An 18,665-nucleotide genomic window follows, 5' to 3' on the forward strand; every position below is an offset into this window, starting at 1 on the left:
TTGAACGCCTGGCCTGCAGGGCATTTGGGCCTGGCCTGGCCCGTTGGCCAATGACGTGCCTGGGCCCTGGAGCAGTCTGGGGGCATCCGGAGGCAGTTGGATTCTTCAACCGTCGTCCCCAGCGTCCGAGAGCCACAGAAGCGTTTCCAGCCGAGGATTACCGAAGCCCCTCGTTGAGCCGAAAGCCAATCCCAACAGCTCGAGTTCCCGTTACCAAAGGGTATCTGGACCACTTTTTGCTACCCTCACCCATTTCTCACATAACTGTGGACTGCACGTTCGCCCACACGGACTGCACACCTCTTGCATGTCAGATAACGGCCTCATTGGCACCATCGCCCCGGGAACCCGTCTTATGTCTGGACCGCCACAAGATGATGCTGCCACCGCGTCGAGCGTCCTCTTTCAAAGCAGCGACAAGACTGTCGTCTTGCTAGATGTCCCACGCTCCCTGGAAGAAGCGCAAGTCCTGCCTGGCTGCCGATTGCTGCGCCGGGTCTACTCGGATCCGCCGCCGACCAAACCCTTTCCGACGCCGGATCCGAAGAGGAGTCGACGTCGGGCTGGTCATCGCGGTCGCTGCGACCACGCGTCTGGACATGATGGCGGTGCGGCACACGACTGGCCGGCCCAGCCCCCTGCTGCCCAAATAGCCGATTTGATGACCGCCGCAGCTGTTCAAAGTGCTCTGCAAGTCATGTGCGACGGCTACAACGGCCCGTTCCATCTTCCTCGCAAACCATTACCTGCCGACATCGAGGATGTGAATGCACCGTCTCCGCTACATGTCCAGGACGCCAGACCGCTGTATGGATCCATCCAGGACCTAAGACAAGTCTTTGCTGACACCGCACCCGTGTTCAAGCTGGTCGTTCTTGACCCTCCCTGGCCAAATCGTTCTGCCAGAAGACGCAGCAATAAATATGCCACTGCTACTAACCTAGATGACATCCGAGCTCTGCTGACGAGCATACCCATCTCGGCGCATTTAGCAAGCGATGGCCTGGTGGCCGTCTGGATCACCAACAAGGCTAGTATCCCTGAGCTTCTCACATCCCCCGCGGGGGTATTCGCTTCTTGGGGCGTAGAATTGGTCGCTGAATGGACGTGGCTCAAAATTACAGCTGCCGGCGAGCCCCTCTACGACGTTGAGTCGGTCTGGAGGAAGCCATGGGAGAAGATTCTCATAGCCAAGCCCATCGGTGCGCCCGCACCGCCTGGTCTCAAAGCCAAGGTCATCGTCGCCGCGCCAGATGTTCACTCCCGAAAGCCAAATCTGCGGCTGCTGTTCCAAGATGTCCTGGGGCAACAGGACTATGCTGGCCTAGAGATATTCGCCCGCAACCTCACGGCCGGCTGGTGGAGTTGGGGAGACCAGGTCCTCCATTTTCAAGGCCAACAGTACTGGGAGCAATCATGTTGAATCTGCCCATGCTGTACCTTTGAATCATTGTTCCCACATCAAGAACAAAAACCACTTGTTCGTTTCATAGTGCCGGCGCCACCCGGTTTTGCCTTCTATTGGCTACAGTAATATACAGATATGCCTGCGTATCGTACATGGCTCACGCAGTCGACGTTGACGCGTTACTCTCCACGTCCAGTCCCATACGACTGAAACCTATTTTTTCCACTGCCCAGCTTTGTGTTGCTCCCCTCCGCCGCCTATCCTCTCAAGCGGCAGCATCCTTCCTCTGCGCTTCCTTCAGCACAGAATCCCACTTGGGATCCAGGGCCACTCCGTTATCCCACTTGACCTCTCCCCTGAGCATCCTCTCCGCTAGCCCTTTCAACTCTTTCCTCTCCTTGCTCATCTCCTCCTTGCTTCTCATTGCAATCTCAAACTTGTGCTGGTTGATCTGGTCCTCGTTTCTCTTCTCCATCAGGTCCTCCCTCATCTTCCAGAGCTCATGGTTCCACGGCTCCAGGTCGGTCGGCGCCTCGGGCCACTGGAAGGGCTTGGCCAGCTCGACCGTCATCATCTTCAGCGGCTGCGGGCGATACCACGACCGCGAGTGCGAGTTTCGCTGCGTGAGGGGCTGCTGCTTCACGTACGACCGCACCTTGGTCACCTCCACGTTGTATAGGTTCCATAGGTAGTCTCGGAGGTCGAACTTGGTGAAGCGCAGCGGTACCTGGAAGCAGGCTTCGTTGGGCGGGAGGTGTTCTTTCCGGAGAAACGTAATTACATGGTTGGGACTGTGCGCGAACGGGAAAAGGTTCTTGATTAGCTTTAGGAGGCAAGGGCGGGTGTGGCGAGTTTTGGGGATAGGAGAGGGGGGGTTTGTATCGTACAGGAAGACTTGTTTTTGGCCCAGTCTGAAGCCTGGTAATTGTCGGGCTACTGCTTTTGCGGCTTCGGCCATTGTGCGTTGGCGTGGTGAGGTTCGTCGCGATACGCTCTCCGGATGGCGTCCCAAAATATTTCTTGGAGAGAGTGGTGATTGGCTTGGCGGCGGAAGGTTCGATTACGTAAGCAGGTCTCCTGGATCAACCTGCTTCTGTTTGCTTGTCATGACATCTAAGGGTAGTGTTGCATGAATCAATAATTGTAAAGGAATTATATTTTTTTATACTACTCATATCTTTGTTAGGTATCTAGGTGCCGCCAATGATGCACTTGTATGCTCAACTGATATCAGGTGCGGCCAAACAGGGTGAAGCGACCAGGCCAAAACGGGTGGGCGTGGAAAAGCGAGAGATGTATGGAGTGACGCCCAGCATAAATGGCTGCACGCGCGGTGTCCATTTTCGCTTGATGACATTATTATGCACTGGCGTCAACTGCCCACATGCAGGTGTTGTACATTCTTTCCATCACAACGCAAGCGCCTGGCTTCTCGTGCTCTGGACGGAGCAGCAAGTAGTCTTGGCCCCACTCATGTGCGCTGTGCTTGTCAAGCATTCAGACGCAAGCCAAATAGTTTCAATGTCACTTCGCTGTCACAAGGCATAGAAATCCTATTTCGCAGACCACTTTGTGAACATCTTCTACTCGTCGCCAAATGGGATGGAAGTATTAAAAACGTCATTTCCTTTGAAAAACATACAGTTGGCTCCTTTGTCGCGACGCCATCCTCGAGTAACCATCATGAATGAGAGGACAAGCACGTTCCCCAAACAACACGTTTCTTTGTCACACCACGGCAGCATCTTCCATGCCCGGTGCCCCTTACTTGGATGAGTTTTCGCTCGTCAACATTGTACCCTTCTAAAAGCCATCAAATTATTACTTTGATTAGCCGGCATGGAAACTCCGCCCTCACCCTCGCTCTCCAACACACCCCGACCACGCCTCGCCAGAACCTCATCGGTATCCCCGCAAAATACTACCACTGAACCGCAGATGCCTGTCAGTATCAAGCGGGAGGAGGAAGAGGATAGACACCCTGTTATAGAAACAATAGACCTATTCGATCAAGGGTATGAAAGTTCGGTCGATGCTCCTGTTACTGCAGCCGCCGATTTACGACTGGAGCTGGAGCAAGAAAAGAGAAGTTATCCCGGAGCAAGCACATGGGCCGACGAGGAAGAGAAACTGTTCGAGATTTTGTTTCAGAGGGCAGACATACCATTACTTCCGGCGCATTGGCATGTGGATTTTAGGGGTATACCCGTCGTGGATAGCATCTTTTCCGCGGGTGATGGGGTGCCTTCCATCATATACAGCCGGTCAATGGAGAAAGAGTTTCAAGGTAAATTGAAGTGACTCATGAAAAAACAATCAAAAGACAATTGCCATCGCCGTAATTCAGGCTAATATGACGTGCAGCAACCATGGCCCTCATTCGTCTCATAGACCTGACATCTTCCGTCCGAACCACCGTTCAATCGGGTCTGCGGAAGAAAGCTACACAACTTATTAAAAGGTGTCTTGACAAATATATCGCATGGGCTGCCGAGGACGGAGGCTACTCTCATCTTAAAATCGTACCAAACATCACTACTGCAGTCATGGATGCCGAGTTGGGAGAGAAAGACATCACGAGTACCATGAAGAATCGCATGCGTGCGCTAGCCATGGCCCAGAGAGAATTCCTGAGAGTCGATCGAGATGATTCATTTTGGGATGTATCCGAGGTTAGGGGGGGAGAAAAAGGCGCCGACCTTTCCACCTTGATAGTGGAAAAGTACTTGAAGAGAGTTGAGGAGCTCAGCGAATCGGCCAAGGCACCGTCAAGAAACGGCTCTCGTCAGGGCACACCAAGACCGGGGAGCGCATCACGCGACGATACAACACCAACAAGAAGGCGGTCCCCTCCATCACCAATATCTAACGGGTTGACCCCTGATGAACAACAGAGTACTCGCGGCCAAATCAAATACAGATACAGACCCCCCGTTGTATACGGACTCTTCATCCTCCGCACATCCGTCTTCCTTCTCACCGTCGACAGCGCAAAGGGTGATTCTGCGTACGTCAGTTTCCATGTAGACATGCATTTCATGGACCGCCACCAGAGCGTGTGGAATGCGCTTACGGCAGCAATAGCGGTATGCCTGGCAAGAGATCAGCTTTCTGAGCGGACAGACGAATTCGAAGAGTTGTCTGCTTCTGCGGAAGAGAGTGAAAGCGAGGCGTGAGTTTTGCATGGAAAGATGTACACTCAGACGTAATTTACTTTGCGGGCATTGGGCTAGTTACTTCATAGATACCCGTAAAGTCGGCATCGAGTGCCTTCGCATAGAGCGTTGCATCAATACCAGTCATGAACATTTTGCAGCCAAAACCACCACTTCAGAGGCAAAACAAGTACAGTAGTAATGTTCATTTGGAGAGTCGGCATCCATGGATACCTCTATGTACCGTAAAATGCCCTGCCCAGGTCCATCTATCAGCCTCCAACGCCAAACAATGATGTGGCATCTATATTTCTTTGCTCCTCCCCAACACGCTCTTATGCCTCCCTTATTTCCGTCTCATACAAGTAGCAACCCGCTCGTTTTTATATACATGGCTCCTTTAGCTTCAATAAAAAAATGTTCAAAATGCCGTTGGGCTCTTTTGCCCCTTTACCATGCGGTGTCTATATTACAAAAAGAACACACAAAAAAAACGCCCCCCAGTTTACAAGTCGTCCTTCTCAGCAGGCATCATCACCTCTAGCTGGTGCAGCAACCGCTGGTACAGGAAGAGCATACACCCGCTCTGGATAAAGGTCCATACGCCACGAGGGCCGACGCCACGGAACCACCCGGCCAGACCTTCAGTGCGGTAAATAACCTTCAGACCGGTGATGACGGAGGATGTTTCCAGGGCGATGGCACCAGGTTGCGGGCGGTGCGTGCTGGGTGACGATGTTGAGATGTGGCGCTTCTGGGAGGAGGCCACCTCCTTCAACTTGGTCACCTGGTCCGAGGAGGGGTTGACTTGTGTTTGGAGCCGCGTCTTGACCACGTCGAGAGGGCAGGTGATGACGCCCGCGAGACCACCTGCCGCCGCGCCGGTGAGAAGCTCCAGCGGCACGCCGATTTCGCGGCTCTGCTTGTACACGCGGGCCCAGGCGTGGAACTGCTCCCAGAACATGAACTGGAGCGCGGAGAAGGGCAGGTCTCGGTACAGCGTGGCCTTGTACCCGTAGAAGAGGGCCGACGCGCCTTCGGTTCGGACAATGGTGCGCGCGGCGTCAAGCGTGCCCCGGTAGTTGTATCCGGATCGGAAATGGGGGTTGTTGTAGCGTCCCTGGAGCTGTAGTCGGGTCTTGAGGACCTCGGAGGGGACGTAGACGACGGAGGCGGCGAGGTCGCCGAGGAATCCTGCGGGCCGTGTCAGCAAAGCTTTCCGCCGTGCCGCTCAAATTGCAGCAAGTTTCCAGACGAGGGATGGGAGCTCACCTGCTGAGAGATATGCCAAGTGGTGCTGTAAGCCGTGGTCTATCAGGAATCGCTTGCTCCATTCATATGTGCCGAAAAACATGACGGTGCCGGGAAACGAGCCGCCCAGCGCAGGGATCCATCCCCCGTACAGACCTCGTCTTACACCTTCCTGTCTCCATATTGTGTAGTATGATCGTCCCAATGATGTGTATTTTGACGGGATGTTCGGATCGCCCTGCTGCCGTGTCTTGACTGTATCCAGCGAATGCATGAGCAGGTCGCCAGTTGAGCCGCCAATACCACCAGCAATCATGGCCTAGAAACCCCAAAAAAAGCAGTTAGTACCTCGTCCCTACCGACCATGAATACCAGACCAAATCACAGACACGAGAAGGAAAGAAACGCACATGGAGATAGGGCGGCCGGCCCTCCGTTTCGATATCTTCGCTCTTCATGGTACGCCCGCTATCAGACGCTATGACGCTGCTTCTGCCCGGGGAGTGCTTCGTGTGAATACCGGCATTGCGAGGCGGCTCTGCCAACCCGACGACGTGCTCGTCGCTACTGCTGTCGCCGGCCGAAGCAGACGAGCCGGCGAAGAAGAAGTTGGAAAGTTGTGAGGCGAGGGGCATGGCCCAGACGCCCGCCGCCGTAAATCGCAGAGGAACAAAAAAAAAAGACAGGAGACGGTAGGAAAAACCGCTTGGGTCGGGGTTTCGCGGGATCAACGACGCAGGGATATAAATTGAAACGCTGGGTGAAAAAAAAAATTGAAAACGGGCAAGTCAAGACCACAGCGCCAAGTGAGCGATTATCGCTGTGCTCGTCTATTTTGCTGAATGCTGTGATGGGGGCTGTTGCGTCAACGACGTTGGATGCTCGTCGCGCGTGTGCCTCGAGTGGTCAATGGCGGCGGCCCTGCACCCAGCAGTGAGCGCATACAATTTTTTTGCTCCGGTGCCGACTTTATCCCCGAACCACTTTTTTTCCTCCAGTCCCTTTTGCTGGGACGGCGTCGCTTTGCTCTGTGCCTGGGCGTCCGCCTCACCCCCGGTGGGCTCGCTCTGCAGTCCACCGGTGCTCCGTACAGTACAAGCACAGGGCTTATGGGATCACCGATGGTCCGTGCGCTGCTTGCTGAAGGGTCAGGTTCAACTTGGAACTCATTGACTCTTCAATGTTACCTACTTGGTATGAACGAGCAACTCAGCAGCTACCTACCTAGCGGTACTCGGAAGAAAAAAAAGATAACGCAGCGGTACATCTACCATGTCAACCATTGCATTGGGCATTTTATCTAGTCCTATAACCATCCAACTCTATGCATGACCACCGGTACATCCTACAAGCCATAATATACACACAGGTCCACTGTCATTGACATCACATCATACAAAGCCATCATTCCACCAGCTTGCTCTCATGCTCCCACCACCTCACCTGCCCAAACTTCCTCAACGGATACACAATGTGCGTAACCCTCCCCGTCAATAAGCGCTTCGACACAGGTCCGTACGTATTGCTGTCCAGGCTCGATCCCGCCGGCCCATCTCCTTCCACCCAAACATGGCCCTGGGGTATCCTGACCGTCGGTATGGGATAGGGCTTCTTGGTCCTGACCACATCTCCTTCAAGCGCAACCACCCTCTTTACGGCAACCACCTCCGGATTATACGGACTCCTAGACGTTGCTGTCAGACATTGATGCTGCAACAAAAGTCACGACCCTGGCCCAAAACCACCCGAGTCTAGAGGGCTCCCCCGGTGTAAAGAGGCTCAGGCACACAAACCTCAATGTGACAACCATGCCTCTCTCCAACCCTTCCTGCGGCGACCACTTGTAATTCAGAAAAAAATCTCGCCGCAGCGTCGAGTCCTTGTCCTCGTTCAGGAACGGGTACATGGACGAGCCGTCCACAAACGTCAGCTCTGCGACGTGCATGTTGAACCAGGCAATGACGGGGATCCACGTCGCGAAGCCCATCAGATTCAGAGTGACGGCTCGGGCTAGCCCGGATGGTGGTATTCGTAGGCGCGACCATATCGAGCCCGGCGCCATCGGTGCATCGACTCCCCCAGAGAGGTACACGAGGGCGCGGGGAAGCGTGGTATATGAGTCGACGTTGTGAAGTGCGAGGTTGAGGTTGGGTAAAGCATTCCAGCAAGCAGCCTTTACAAATGGCAAACTCGAGTGCCAGGCTGGTGCTGTTGGTGGCGCTGGCAGTTGGCGGTGGACCCTCGAGCTCCATTCAGGGTCCAGTCAATCCGACCGCAACACAGACATGACCTTTGGATTGCGACGTACGACTATTCCGGCGTCTTTGCTCTAGTTTCTACCCCAACGCAGAGTACAGCTCCCAGTCATGTATGTCAAGTCTTCAATTCATGCATGTTTCTTTTTCATGCTATTGCTTCAGTCTCCAACGCCGTTTTGAGGGCGTCACCTGCTATTTCAAAAAAATAGCTTACATGAAATGCCAATATTGACCAGCCTTTTTCACCAACCCATGCCATTCTTATCATCATGCGGTCCCTACCTCCAAGTTTTTACAGTATAGCCTACGGTGAGCCGCTTACATCTCGTATTGCATCGACCCAGTGCGACCTCGTAACGGTCTCGGGATATCGCCGATGGGCACCAGCCTCCTTGTCAATCCGGACCCGAGTTTAGCAATGAATACTACTGGCCTTCTTCTTCCCTTCTTGCTTGCTATGAGGCTGCCTAGATCGTCTCGGGGATATTGTCGTCGCTCTCGCTCATGCTCTCGTCACCGCTGACTTCGGCGTTTTCACGTTCTCTCTTCTCCATGAGGGCCTGCAGCTCAGCATCATCGCTCTCGGTAACAGCCTTGGGGTCCATTTTAACAGTTAGGTTGCCGCCGGCAGCCTCGATGCTTTTTCTGATGCTCTCAATGGCCTCCTGCAGGAGAATAATGCCCTGCTGCTTGTCGAAGGAAGTGCTGGTGAGCACATACAAAGGGGGCGAGACAAGCTTGACCTTGACTTGAGTGTCGGAGTTGGCATCCTCAGAGTCGTTCTTGGCCTCGGCAGTTCTCAGTGCAGTCTTGACAGCGTCGATGCCCTCATAGCCAAAGCAGGTGACTTCAATATCAGCTCGAACCTTGGTTCGCTGAGGAGTAAGTCGCTTGCTAATGTACAGCTTCAGCTCGTCCTCGACGGGCTTGCTGGGGAAAGTCATATCGTTCCAGATTTCGGGGTTGCTATCGACGAGATTAGTACCTGACCCCCAGATAAATGACGTCCTAGCGAAACGTACGTAATAGACAGCTTAAAGGCATCGATGGCGTGGCCATATTTTCGGTTCAAGGGCCAGGCAATGGACTCGTACAACGTCTCAATAGGAGTCTGGGTCTTCTCGGCGACGTGTCTCATGATCAGATGGACGGTCTTGCTCTTGTTATATCGCTCCTCGCACTTGACCATATCCTCGGGAGACACTCGTCGCTTGGAAAGATCAATATAGCCTGCCGCCAACGTTAGTTTCCCTCAATTCTTCTCTCTAGCTCTATTGCCTGGGTAGCAACTGGCCAACGCAGAACATTCACGTACCCTTCTCCTTGTCCACTCGCAGCACAACGACAACCTCGTTACGCCCGACTCTAATGAGCTTCTGGATACTTCGAATACGTCGTCGCGACAATTCAGAGAGGAGAATCATGCCATCTATGTTGTCGTACTCCAGGAGCTTGACGTAAGCACCCATTTCGGCGATCTACCCACGTATTCTTGTCAGACTCATGGACCCCCGTGCGATCGCCTGCGTCCAGCCCCTTCCAAACGCACCTGCTTGACATTGACCATGACGAAGCTATCAATCTCCGGGAACTTCTCCTCGTAAAAGCGGCAGTTCGTTAACGACATATTGGCGGTGTTATTCTGAATGTCGACAAGATCAAGGGATTAAACGTTCGGTTTTCTTGGTGACAGAGAAGAGGGGAGGTGGGGTTCGCCGGTCCCAGAGATATATCGGCACGTTTGCACGCTTAAAACTGCACCCAGACCCGTCGTTTGTGAAGTGTAGCTATTTCGAGAGAGGTGTGAAAATTTTCGAAATGTCGGGAATTCAGTGGCGCGACTCGTTTCGAGGTTTATCAGTTAGACCGTGGCCGTTCGAAAACTTCGTGAGTGAAGGGTTTGGTGGTTAAAAGAGAGTCATAATTTTGACATTTTCGATTTGCGGCGAACTGGATGGTGGGGTGTGGCGGGGTGTGGCTAGTTTCCGAAGCGGTATGCGGCGGCAGAACTAGCCCAGCTGCTGTTCATTGCTCTTCGAGTGGCCATGCAGAGGGTGTGAGTGGCCTGTAACCTGGGCAGAGACCTGCTGTCGCCCACGTGACTGGAAGTAAACAACCAAAAGCTGCGACTCATCCAGTTGCACACTGCTAGAGACGCACTGGCGAGTGTCGACAATGGCTCCAGGTAGGTTAATTTTCCGGCCCATTGGGAAAATTCCACAGCCAGATCCGATTACATGGCTAATCGCGCAAACAGCTACGCAATTTGAACTCTCGCCGCCGCCGGGCGACGCCGTTTCCGCGGTCGCATTTGCGCCGTCCGACTCCAGCAAACTCCTCGTGTCGTCGTGGGACAAGAAAGTATACAGCTACAATGTCGCCAGCGGCGGGTCGGAGGGCAGTCTGACCAACACGTATGAGCACCGAGCTCCCGTTCTAGATGTCTGCTTTGGAGCGAATGATAATGAAGCCTTCACGGCAGGCATGGACTGGACTGTTAGCAGGTGTGTTTCTTGAAGCTGCTCGCAAGTGTACTACACGTAACTAATTTTTGTGCTCTAGATTGGACTTGGAAACTGGAGATATAACACCCCTGAGTAAACATGCTGCGCCCGTTCGCCGCGTCGTGTTCAGCAAGGATCACAGTAAGCCCCATCTCCCCTATCAAACCGTGCCTCTGCTAAACAATATCCAAGATATCCTTGTCTCTGCCTCATGGGATAGTACTCTCACTTTACACGATCTCTCCTCCACCAGCGCTCCAATCCGCATTCCGCTCCCCGCCAAGCCACACGCTATATCCTCCAGTCCAACCAAGATCGTCGTCGCCATGACGGGCCGCATCATTCACATCTACGACCTCAACGCCATCACGAAGCTCTTCGCCTCGGGCGGCACTGAGCTGAAACCTTGGCAAACACGAGAATCATCACTTCGATACCTAACGCGTGCTGTGGCATGTATGCCCAATGACGCAGGGTATGCGACGTCCAGCATCGAGGGCCGTGTAGCCGTGGAGTGGTTTGAGGATACGGCAGAGTCGCAAGCTCGAAAGTATGCGTTCAAGTGTCATAGACAACCAGCACCGGACGGTGATGGTGATGTTGTCTACCCTGTCAATGCGCTGACATTCCACCCTGTTCATGGGACATTTGCTTCAGGAGGCGGAGATGGAACTGTTGCGCTGTGGGATGCCGAGGCCAAGAGGCGATTAAAGCAGTATCAAAAGTTTTCGAATGGCGTTGCGGCGCTAGCATTTTCTAATGATGGTAAATACCTAGCTGTTGGAGTGTGTCCTGGGTTCGAGACTGGCCAGGAGGACTACACAGGCGCTGGTGCTACGTCTGTTTTAATCAGGGAACTTGGTGAGAATGAAGCAAAGGGCAAAGGTGCAAAGTAAAGGATTCACAGAAATGTACGAATTTGGAGCAATATGGCAGAAAAACCAACCTGAACTAGATGGCGTTCAGCTAGGGGACATAGTATTGTGTGGTGACTGGTGTTTCTTCAGAGTCCTGATGGCCAGGTTTTAAAATCGGTATGTAGATACCCCTGCAATGAAATAAAGTTATGACCATTGTAATCGGCAACATTGACACAAAGCTAGTACACGGTGGGTATAGTATCATCACTGGTGTTAAATAAGTGTAGGTATTCTCGTTGTGGTGGCCTGTCCTAAGCCGGCCCCCCGAATCATACGGTAGACATAAAATCATGGCTGTGGGTAATACTGCCGGTACGGCGTGGCTGTATCTTCAAATTCATCATGATGTTGACGGTATGGTAACCAGCGCCAACTATACGTTTTAACCGAAGTGTTCTACTCCCCTGTCTTCTTCGGTATAATAGGCTATGCGATTGTCAGAAAACCGAGTTTCAGAGCGTGGAGAACATGGGATCAAAACACACCCTGGCTTCTTCAACATGTTCAAAATTTCCGGCAGTGGACAGAAGCCAGACGTCCTGTAAAGGATTGGGTACCTGTCGGCCCCATAGAAAGTTATGAGGGAAGCCAAGATCAAAGGGCACGGCGGCCTCGATTAATCGAATTTCTTCGTCAGTGAGCTCGATTGTAAGTGCCTCAATGTTGCCTTTGAGGTGCTCAACCTTCCTTCCTCCTATGACAGGGAACACATAGGGCGTCTTGTGCATTACATACGCCAAGGCAATACTAGTGATGGCTGTGTTTTTGCGGATGGCGATCTCCTCAAGTACCCGACTTGTTTTGATATCGGTGTCGCTAACCTCTGTCCTGCGGCCTTCACTGGATCTTTGGGCCTGCTCAGTCTTGAAGTTTCCGCCGCCAAGTGAGCCCCAAGGAGTGATGGCCATGCCTTCAGCCTTGCACATCGGAATGACATCGCGCTCCAAGTCTCGGCAAGACGCGGACCATCGACCTTGGTAGACCGAGAACTGGCGAAGTCCGTGGTTTCGAGCATATTCATTGGCCTTGCTATACGAAGGGTTAGCCATATTTGATCGGCAGAAATGAGGAGTAGATGTTTTGCACACCTCACAATCCAAGCCGGGGCATCGCTGATTCCCAAATACAGGATTTTGCCTGTAGCGACAAGTTGATTCAAGGACTGCATGACTTCTGGTATTGACGCGCTGTAGTCCCACCAATGGATGTACAAAAGGTCGATGTAGTCAGTTTGCAGCTTCCGAAGGCTAGCATTGACTGATACATGTAAACTCTTGGTACCATTTCCAACACAGTTGGCCATGATATGAGGATGATTAGGGCCAGCTTTGAAGTTGGTGGTGTACTTGGTTGAAATGACTACATGCGAGAGTAAATGATGAGCGATCAACGCCATTACCTGTTGGTAGATGGGGGTCGATAGACAATTCGTAGTATTCAACGTACCCATCTGGTCACGATTGCCGCGCTTCTTCATCCACTCGCCAATCCATGTTTCCGATTGCTCGAATTGGTAACTGTTTGCGGTGTCAATGAAATTTCCTAGATCAAAGAAGGCTATTAGCGATCCGCCCTGAAGGTCTGGTTCTGGAGTTCGATCTGGCTCAGTCTCGTTCATACGCCTTACCTCCCTGCCGTGGCGGCGTTAGCAAAGTTCACACTGACGCATCTGACGCCACTTCTAAATAGGCTGCTTGAAGAGTAACTCACTTGCTCGAAAAAGAAGTCGAGGATTTTTTCGGTGCTCTCCTGGTTGCATTCCCCCATCCAATCAGCCCTATGAGTGTCGATCCGTCAGTTTGATGTTCCTTGTCCAACAATGGCTGCATCTCGTTTCGTACCAAGCATCACCAAAATTCATAGAACCGAGGCATAGCGGGCTGACGCGGACAGAGGCAGTGGGAGAGAGAAGGCGGTAACGGGACAAAGGTGACTTTGGTGCCCCATTCTGAGGCAATGCAACATTCATGGTGGTCTGGGAGCTGAAGATCAAGGCAAAATAGTGAAGGCTCTACTGGGGCAGGGCAAAGTCATAAAGGGAGGGTAGTCGTCGGAGATGGAGGGTCTAAGAATGCAGAATAAAGTCGTTTCAGACACAAAGTATATCGTTGACCTGTGTAAAGTAGCCTGGGGACGGCCTTCAATTTTATGTTTGACCAGCTCCAACGCAGTCACTACGAGCCTTGCTTCCTGCTAGGGTAGAACGAGCTAATGAAGCCGCTCCTTCGCCAATACTTGCCGAGTTTACATTGTAGAAAGTGACGGTAGTTTTAGACCGGATCGGACAGTGGGCACGCGGTAAGCGCCGCAGTCACCTTGGATAGTCGAAGAGGAACCGCGGTCAAGCCAAGGCGGGGATCGACGTCGGGAAAGATGTGATCCAGGCATCTTGAGTGGCTCCAGAAAGAACCGAGAAGACGGATGCGAATACTCCCGAGATGCCACCCCATGAGCGTTGATGCTGCAGGTGCCACCGGCTCAACTATTTCAAGCACGGGAACCGAGTATGCATGTACGTGCATGCACGGGCGTGTGTTCGCAAGATGGGAAATGCAACTGATCAAAGGTTAGAAGAAGGCCCCAGTCTGGCTGTTTCTAAACACGCACACACGTACAGTTCCGTACCGACATGGAGTGACTACCAGACGCCCTTCATCGGCGTCTGAAGCAGGGCGACGGGAAACCGAAGCCACTGGCGGTCCCATGTTCGAGACGCCTAGCCGTGCCTGTTTCAGCGCTGCCCACAACATTTGAGACAGGTGAACTAAAGTTGTGAAGTTATTTGAGTCGAACCTCTCTGAAGGTTTAGGGCGTCTGCCAACACTGAAGTGTAATGGTACCTGACGGTGAGACGTTTTCAATCAATGACACGTCGTTCGCAGTCGACGTCGGCAAATCAACAATCCAGATACCCAAACATTGCGGGGGGCCACAAGGTGCTGTAGGGCAAACATCGCACATGCGCAGCCCAGTCCATGGAGAGGCTCTAGAAAACAGCGTCTGGTTGCGAAGTGTTCAGTCTAGTGTTGCGAGTTTCCCACATGCATGCTTCAAATGAGCACCAATGTGCAGGCACTCCCGCCAGCTCCTTCCGTCAGTGCCATCCAAGTTAGGGCAATTAAACACGCATACCTCCTTAGTCCTGATCTAGCGAGATGTCTTCATTTATTGTCACAAAAATACCAAGGAAATTTCATACAGCCACACAAGACTACAAGGCTGCTTGCTGGTGCCACACACAACACCAACGCCCACAATTTCACGATAACAGGCTGCTAGTCAGCTTCAATTTATTCAATGCGAAGCCGCCGGCACAGCAGTGTTGATAGCTTCAGATAATATACATCAAGTCACAGCCTTGTTGGTGCCCGCCTTAATGTGTGTGCGTGTTTGTGATTTACGGTCAAAAGTGCGATTTATGAGTCTTTGAAAGACGTGTATTATTTGAAGCTATCAACACCGCTGTGCCGCCGGCTTGTATTGAATAAATTGAAGTTAGCTAGCAGCCTCGTTGTTAGGGTTATTCTAGACCAATTGACTTGGTGTTGGTGCAAAAACAGGCGTGTTATAGTTAAATCTACTGCTACTAACTGCGATAAGCTATATTTCAAGCCTTACGAGCACAATAGACTAATTTCCCTCCATCACAGTCAATGGCGGTAGATTTGACTTGCAATAAAAACGGGCATTGGATCTTTCTTGAAGAGGTTTTGTAGATATCTGTATTGAAATCGTAAGGCCTGTAGCGGCCACTGTACTAACATCGAATCTCATAGTGGTTCTGTTTACCCAGTCCGCTTTGAATAACTGCCGCCAGATTTGATCGTTATAAATCCCTCGCTAGCTTATTGAGCGGCAAGGGCGTTCATAGCTCCTTCTGCGGTCGCCCAAAATAGCTGTCAACTCAAAATCACATGGCAAGCAGGATTGATTAAGAGTATTTAAGGGAAAGATAAACGACTTGAATACATGTAATTTATCCTGACTGTCATGCGGTCTTGAGTTTACAGCTATTTTATGCCATCGCAGAGATGAGAAGGGTTGCGTTGTGATGTTGCGTTGTGCGTTGCGTTGCGTGTTATGGAGTCATGAAATTGTGAGTGTTGGTACCCACGCAACCAGCACCGAATCTTGCCGAAGTGTTACCGGCCTGAGCCTACCCGAGTGCAGACGCCTTTTTGTCGCCCAGCCAAGCACGGCTTTGCATCGTACCACCTGTCAAGCTCCCATCAACGACTGTTGACTGCACCGCGACGCAATCGCCACCGTTCACTGGGAATCATTGCATTGCTATTTTCAGAGTCTCCTCCACCATGGGCCCTCGAAATGGCCTCCAAACATCCAGTGCCCTCTAGAGCAGCGCTCAATGCTCTCCGAGGCGTCGTCCTTACCACCTCCTGTTCTGTCATCTTGCTCGCCGAGGAGCGCCGGCGCCGGCTGCAGCTTGCACGAGCAGCAATTGAAAATGCACGAAAGCTTCACATGGTGCAGAGCAATCGAGGTCCACTAGCTCTCGCTGAAACCAATACACCATGGGAAAGCAGGTTCGCCGAGGTGGATGGGGAGGTTCTATCCATGGCGCCCCTGCCCCGACCGAGGACCTCTACGCGCCGCAGAGGCCGGTCGCATCTCATCGGGACTCGGAGCGAGAGTGAAGTGCATTACGACGATGACGGACGAACTCAATCGACGAGCCGAGCCGATACGAGAAGCAAGGTTTCCAAGTCGCCAGTTGACGTCGATGTACTTGGCCGCGCATTCGACATGGTCAACCTCGAGAACATGAGGCTATCACCGCTGAAATCTCACTGCTATACTAGTCTAGATTGGAAGGCTCCTAGAGCATTCACCCAGTCTGGAGCTTCAAAGGCTCCATTATCATCGACGAGACAATCAACCCCGGACACCAAGACCAGTCCCTCACAGCCTGCAGAGGATTCACCGGAAGCTGAATACGAGTTAATTTTGGACAGCAATGAGGGTCTTCATGTTGATTCCATCGGGTCTGCTCGGCTCTATCTGGAGAAATCCGGTCCAGAGGGCTTGACTGTTCGACCATTCTACGATGAAGCGATAGTGGTTTTGGAACAACTACTCCAGGACATGGAACTTACGGGTGCCAAAAAAGCAGATGTCTCAGAGAGAATCAATTTGGCAACCATGATATTCCAAAGGGTGGCAGCATTCGGTCCGCCATTGCCGAGAGCTACAAGACCACTTCGGAGTCAAGGTATTAGGCTCCTCCAACTGGTTTCAACCGCTAGTCCGGACAAGTTGGCAACCACCCTAGCTATTTTGCTTCCTTTAAGCAAAGATCCCTTGAAGTTCTTGCAGCCATTTATAGAGTGTACACAGCATGGAAGCAATCGAAAAGCGGTACGGGATGCCCTTAGGTTCTTGTCGCAAAATGCCAGGTCCTGCTCATGGGCCCGCGGCGTGCTGGTTTGCCGACTTCTCGCTCAACTAGCCAAAACACAAGCCAACTATGACAAGACGAAAAGAGTTTACCATGTGCTCCAGGACGCAGGCTTGTATAAAGAATTTGGCATTCCTCAGAGTACAGAATACAAGATACGACGGCTGATGGCCATTCTGGCCTTGGAACGTGGCGACGACTCACTTGCAAACACAGAACTCGAATTTTTGGGCAAGTTGGACTCAGAGGCTTGCAGATCTGATATCAGGTTGCAAACGCGACTCATAACAAGTAATGCCAAAATGGGTAAATGGGCAGAGGTTTGCTCGGATATTGAAGCGCTTGGGCAGATATCAAACACGCAGTGCATCGGGTTTCAGCGACTTTTAATAAGAACCACGGACATCTTCGACCAAAGTCACAATGCCTATGAGCTACAAATGTTTCTCCGGAAACTTGCCACGGAGTACAAGCTCAGCCTAAAACATCGTTGGATATATGCTGTATTGGACTACTACGCAAGTCGTCGACAAGTTGAACCTGTCTTCTCCTGGCTACAATTTTGCAGCAGCCACGGGTTGCAAATTGACTCGGCTTTCAATAAAAGGTTCTTTGCTAGGTGTCGTAAGTTCTGGAGCTTTTCAGACAAGACCATTCAGAGTTTAGAGGAAAGTCTACGAACAAGAGCGCGGACAGTGCCACAAACTGCTTCAGAAATGGGTCAGAATGAGCTCCAGCGGCAAATGGCATCGCTGGTCTCCAATGGGGAGTGGGAGCAAGTTACCGAAATATACGAGACCGCCTGTTTTTCTGGCACAGACCACTCGGTACAGTGTTTGCGGCTTGCGGTGTTGGCATACACCAAGTGCCGGAACCCTGATATAGAACGTGCGAGCAACTTGATCCAGTCTGCCTATGCAAAAGGCGGCGACATAAGTGAAGTACTGACTCCCCTATTGCTGGCAAAATTGGAACGAGGCGATGACCCCAGCTCGTTGATCAATGGCGCTCTTCGGATGGGAGTTCGCATTCATGATAGCGCATACAACAAGGCTGCCCAGGCGCTATCTGGCCGTGGTGATCATCGGGCCGCAGCCGACATGTGTGAGCTTGCTGCAAGAGAGAATGGGAATGGCGAGCTTTTGTACAACGAGTACAACTTTGCGAATCTTGTGTTTGCCTACACCGGGTCTGCGAACTACCGGGCTTTGCAGTCATTGCTTTCTGAATTCACATCGGATGTGCAATGGTGGCATGGTAGCCGAACATGCAAGGAAACAATCAAGCTGGCCATGAAGACGGCGGCGATGAGGAGTGTCGCGCATTCGCAAAACAGCGCACCACACCGACAGGCTCTCGACGAGCTAGACGAGGCGCTCATTCACGTCAAAAAGTGTCGTTCTACTAAGGACGATCGACGGGCTGTCTCGGAGGCTTACGTTCGTTTAGCGGCGATGCCATCATCCAAGATTCACTCAAAGTCGAATGGCAGATTTAGCAACAAAGCTAGTAAGCTACGTCGGGAGCGGGAAGTTGCACAGATCGCCGAACCTGTGCTTGGAGTGGCATCTAGCTCAGGCTAAATTCCATAGTTTATATGTACAAACCACTATGTTGAGAAAATTAATGTACGGAATGATCACATAAAATGCAGTAAAGAAGGTTAGTTGTGTCGTCTCGTGCAACCAGCCATCAATACCTAGGTACTCCGTACTTCAGTAGATAAGGAAAGTCGGCTACAGCAAGTCACGTA

The 18,665-nt window shown here is 52.0% G+C and overlaps 9 protein-coding genes across 9 annotated transcripts; 4 read left to right on the forward strand and 5 right to left on the reverse strand.

Moving 5' to 3' along the window:
• Positions 1-307: 307 nt before the first annotated feature.
• Positions 308-1,423, forward strand: G6M90_00g021560 (uncharacterized protein; the record flags this gene model as incomplete). Its single annotated transcript, XM_014692906.1, has 1 exon — positions 308-1,423. The coding sequence occupies one exon, from the start codon at positions 308-310 to the stop codon at positions 1,421-1,423; it is 1,116 nt and encodes a 371-aa protein (XP_014548392.1).
• Positions 1,424-1,673: 250 nt separating this feature from the next.
• Positions 1,674-2,366, reverse strand: mrp20 (mitochondrial 54S ribosomal protein uL23m; the record flags this gene model as incomplete). Its single annotated transcript, XM_014692905.1, has 1 exon — positions 1,674-2,366. The coding sequence occupies one exon, from the start codon at positions 2,364-2,366 to the stop codon at positions 1,674-1,676; it is 693 nt and encodes a 230-aa protein (XP_014548391.1).
• Positions 2,367-3,247: 881 nt separating this feature from the next.
• G6M90_00g021580 (uncharacterized protein) lies at positions 3,248-4,584 on the forward strand (the record flags this gene model as incomplete). The annotated part of the gene is made up of 2 exons (XM_014692904.1): positions 3,248-3,695; positions 3,773-4,584. 2 exons carry the CDS (start codon positions 3,248-3,250, stop codon positions 4,582-4,584), a joined length of 1,260 nt encoding a protein of 419 aa, XP_014548390.1.
• Positions 4,585-5,068: 484 nt separating this feature from the next.
• Positions 5,069-6,449, reverse strand: G6M90_00g021590 (uncharacterized protein; the record flags this gene model as incomplete). The annotated part of the gene is made up of 3 exons (XM_014692903.1): positions 5,069-5,757; positions 5,836-6,133; positions 6,225-6,449. The coding sequence occupies 3 exons, from the start codon at positions 6,447-6,449 to the stop codon at positions 5,069-5,071; spliced, it is 1,212 nt and encodes a 403-aa protein (XP_014548389.1).
• A 769-nt stretch (positions 6,450-7,218) lies between these two features.
• IMP2L (Mitochondrial inner membrane protease subunit 2) lies at positions 7,219-7,876 on the reverse strand (the record flags this gene model as incomplete). The annotated part of the gene is made up of 2 exons (XM_014692902.1): positions 7,219-7,498; positions 7,608-7,876. 2 exons carry the CDS (start codon positions 7,874-7,876, stop codon positions 7,219-7,221), a joined length of 549 nt encoding a protein of 182 aa, XP_014548388.1.
• Positions 7,877-8,539: 663 nt separating this feature from the next.
• On the reverse strand, positions 8,540-9,699 carry tif211 (Eukaryotic translation initiation factor 2 subunit alpha; the record flags this gene model as incomplete). Its single annotated transcript, XM_014692901.1, has 4 exons — positions 8,540-9,038; positions 9,095-9,302; positions 9,388-9,550; positions 9,622-9,699. 4 exons carry the CDS (start codon positions 9,697-9,699, stop codon positions 8,540-8,542), a joined length of 948 nt encoding a protein of 315 aa, XP_014548387.1.
• A 548-nt stretch (positions 9,700-10,247) lies between these two features.
• BUB3 (Mitotic checkpoint protein) lies at positions 10,248-11,472 on the forward strand (the record flags this gene model as incomplete). Its single annotated transcript, XM_066129877.1, has 3 exons — positions 10,248-10,257; positions 10,330-10,576; positions 10,635-11,472. The coding sequence occupies 3 exons, from the start codon at positions 10,248-10,250 to the stop codon at positions 11,470-11,472; spliced, it is 1,095 nt and encodes a 364-aa protein (XP_065985954.1).
• A 420-nt stretch (positions 11,473-11,892) lies between these two features.
• norB (Norsolorinic acid reductase B) lies at positions 11,893-13,465 on the reverse strand (the record flags this gene model as incomplete). Its single annotated transcript, XM_014692899.1, has 6 exons — positions 11,893-11,922; positions 11,982-12,525; positions 12,585-12,855; positions 12,943-13,123; positions 13,207-13,273; positions 13,338-13,465. The coding sequence occupies 6 exons, from the start codon at positions 13,463-13,465 to the stop codon at positions 11,893-11,895; spliced, it is 1,221 nt and encodes a 406-aa protein (XP_014548385.1).
• Positions 13,466-15,822: 2,357 nt separating this feature from the next.
• On the forward strand, positions 15,823-18,495 carry G6M90_00g021640 (uncharacterized protein; the record flags this gene model as incomplete). The annotated part of the gene is made up of 1 exon (XM_014692898.1): positions 15,823-18,495. The coding sequence occupies one exon, from the start codon at positions 15,823-15,825 to the stop codon at positions 18,493-18,495; it is 2,673 nt and encodes an 890-aa protein (XP_014548384.1).
• Positions 18,496-18,665: the final 170 nt, after the last annotated feature.

Source organism: Metarhizium brunneum, chromosome 1 (assembly GCF_013426205.1).
Source record: "Metarhizium brunneum chromosome 1, complete sequence".
NCBI classification, from domain to species: domain Eukaryota; kingdom Fungi; phylum Ascomycota; class Sordariomycetes; order Hypocreales; family Clavicipitaceae; genus Metarhizium; species Metarhizium brunneum.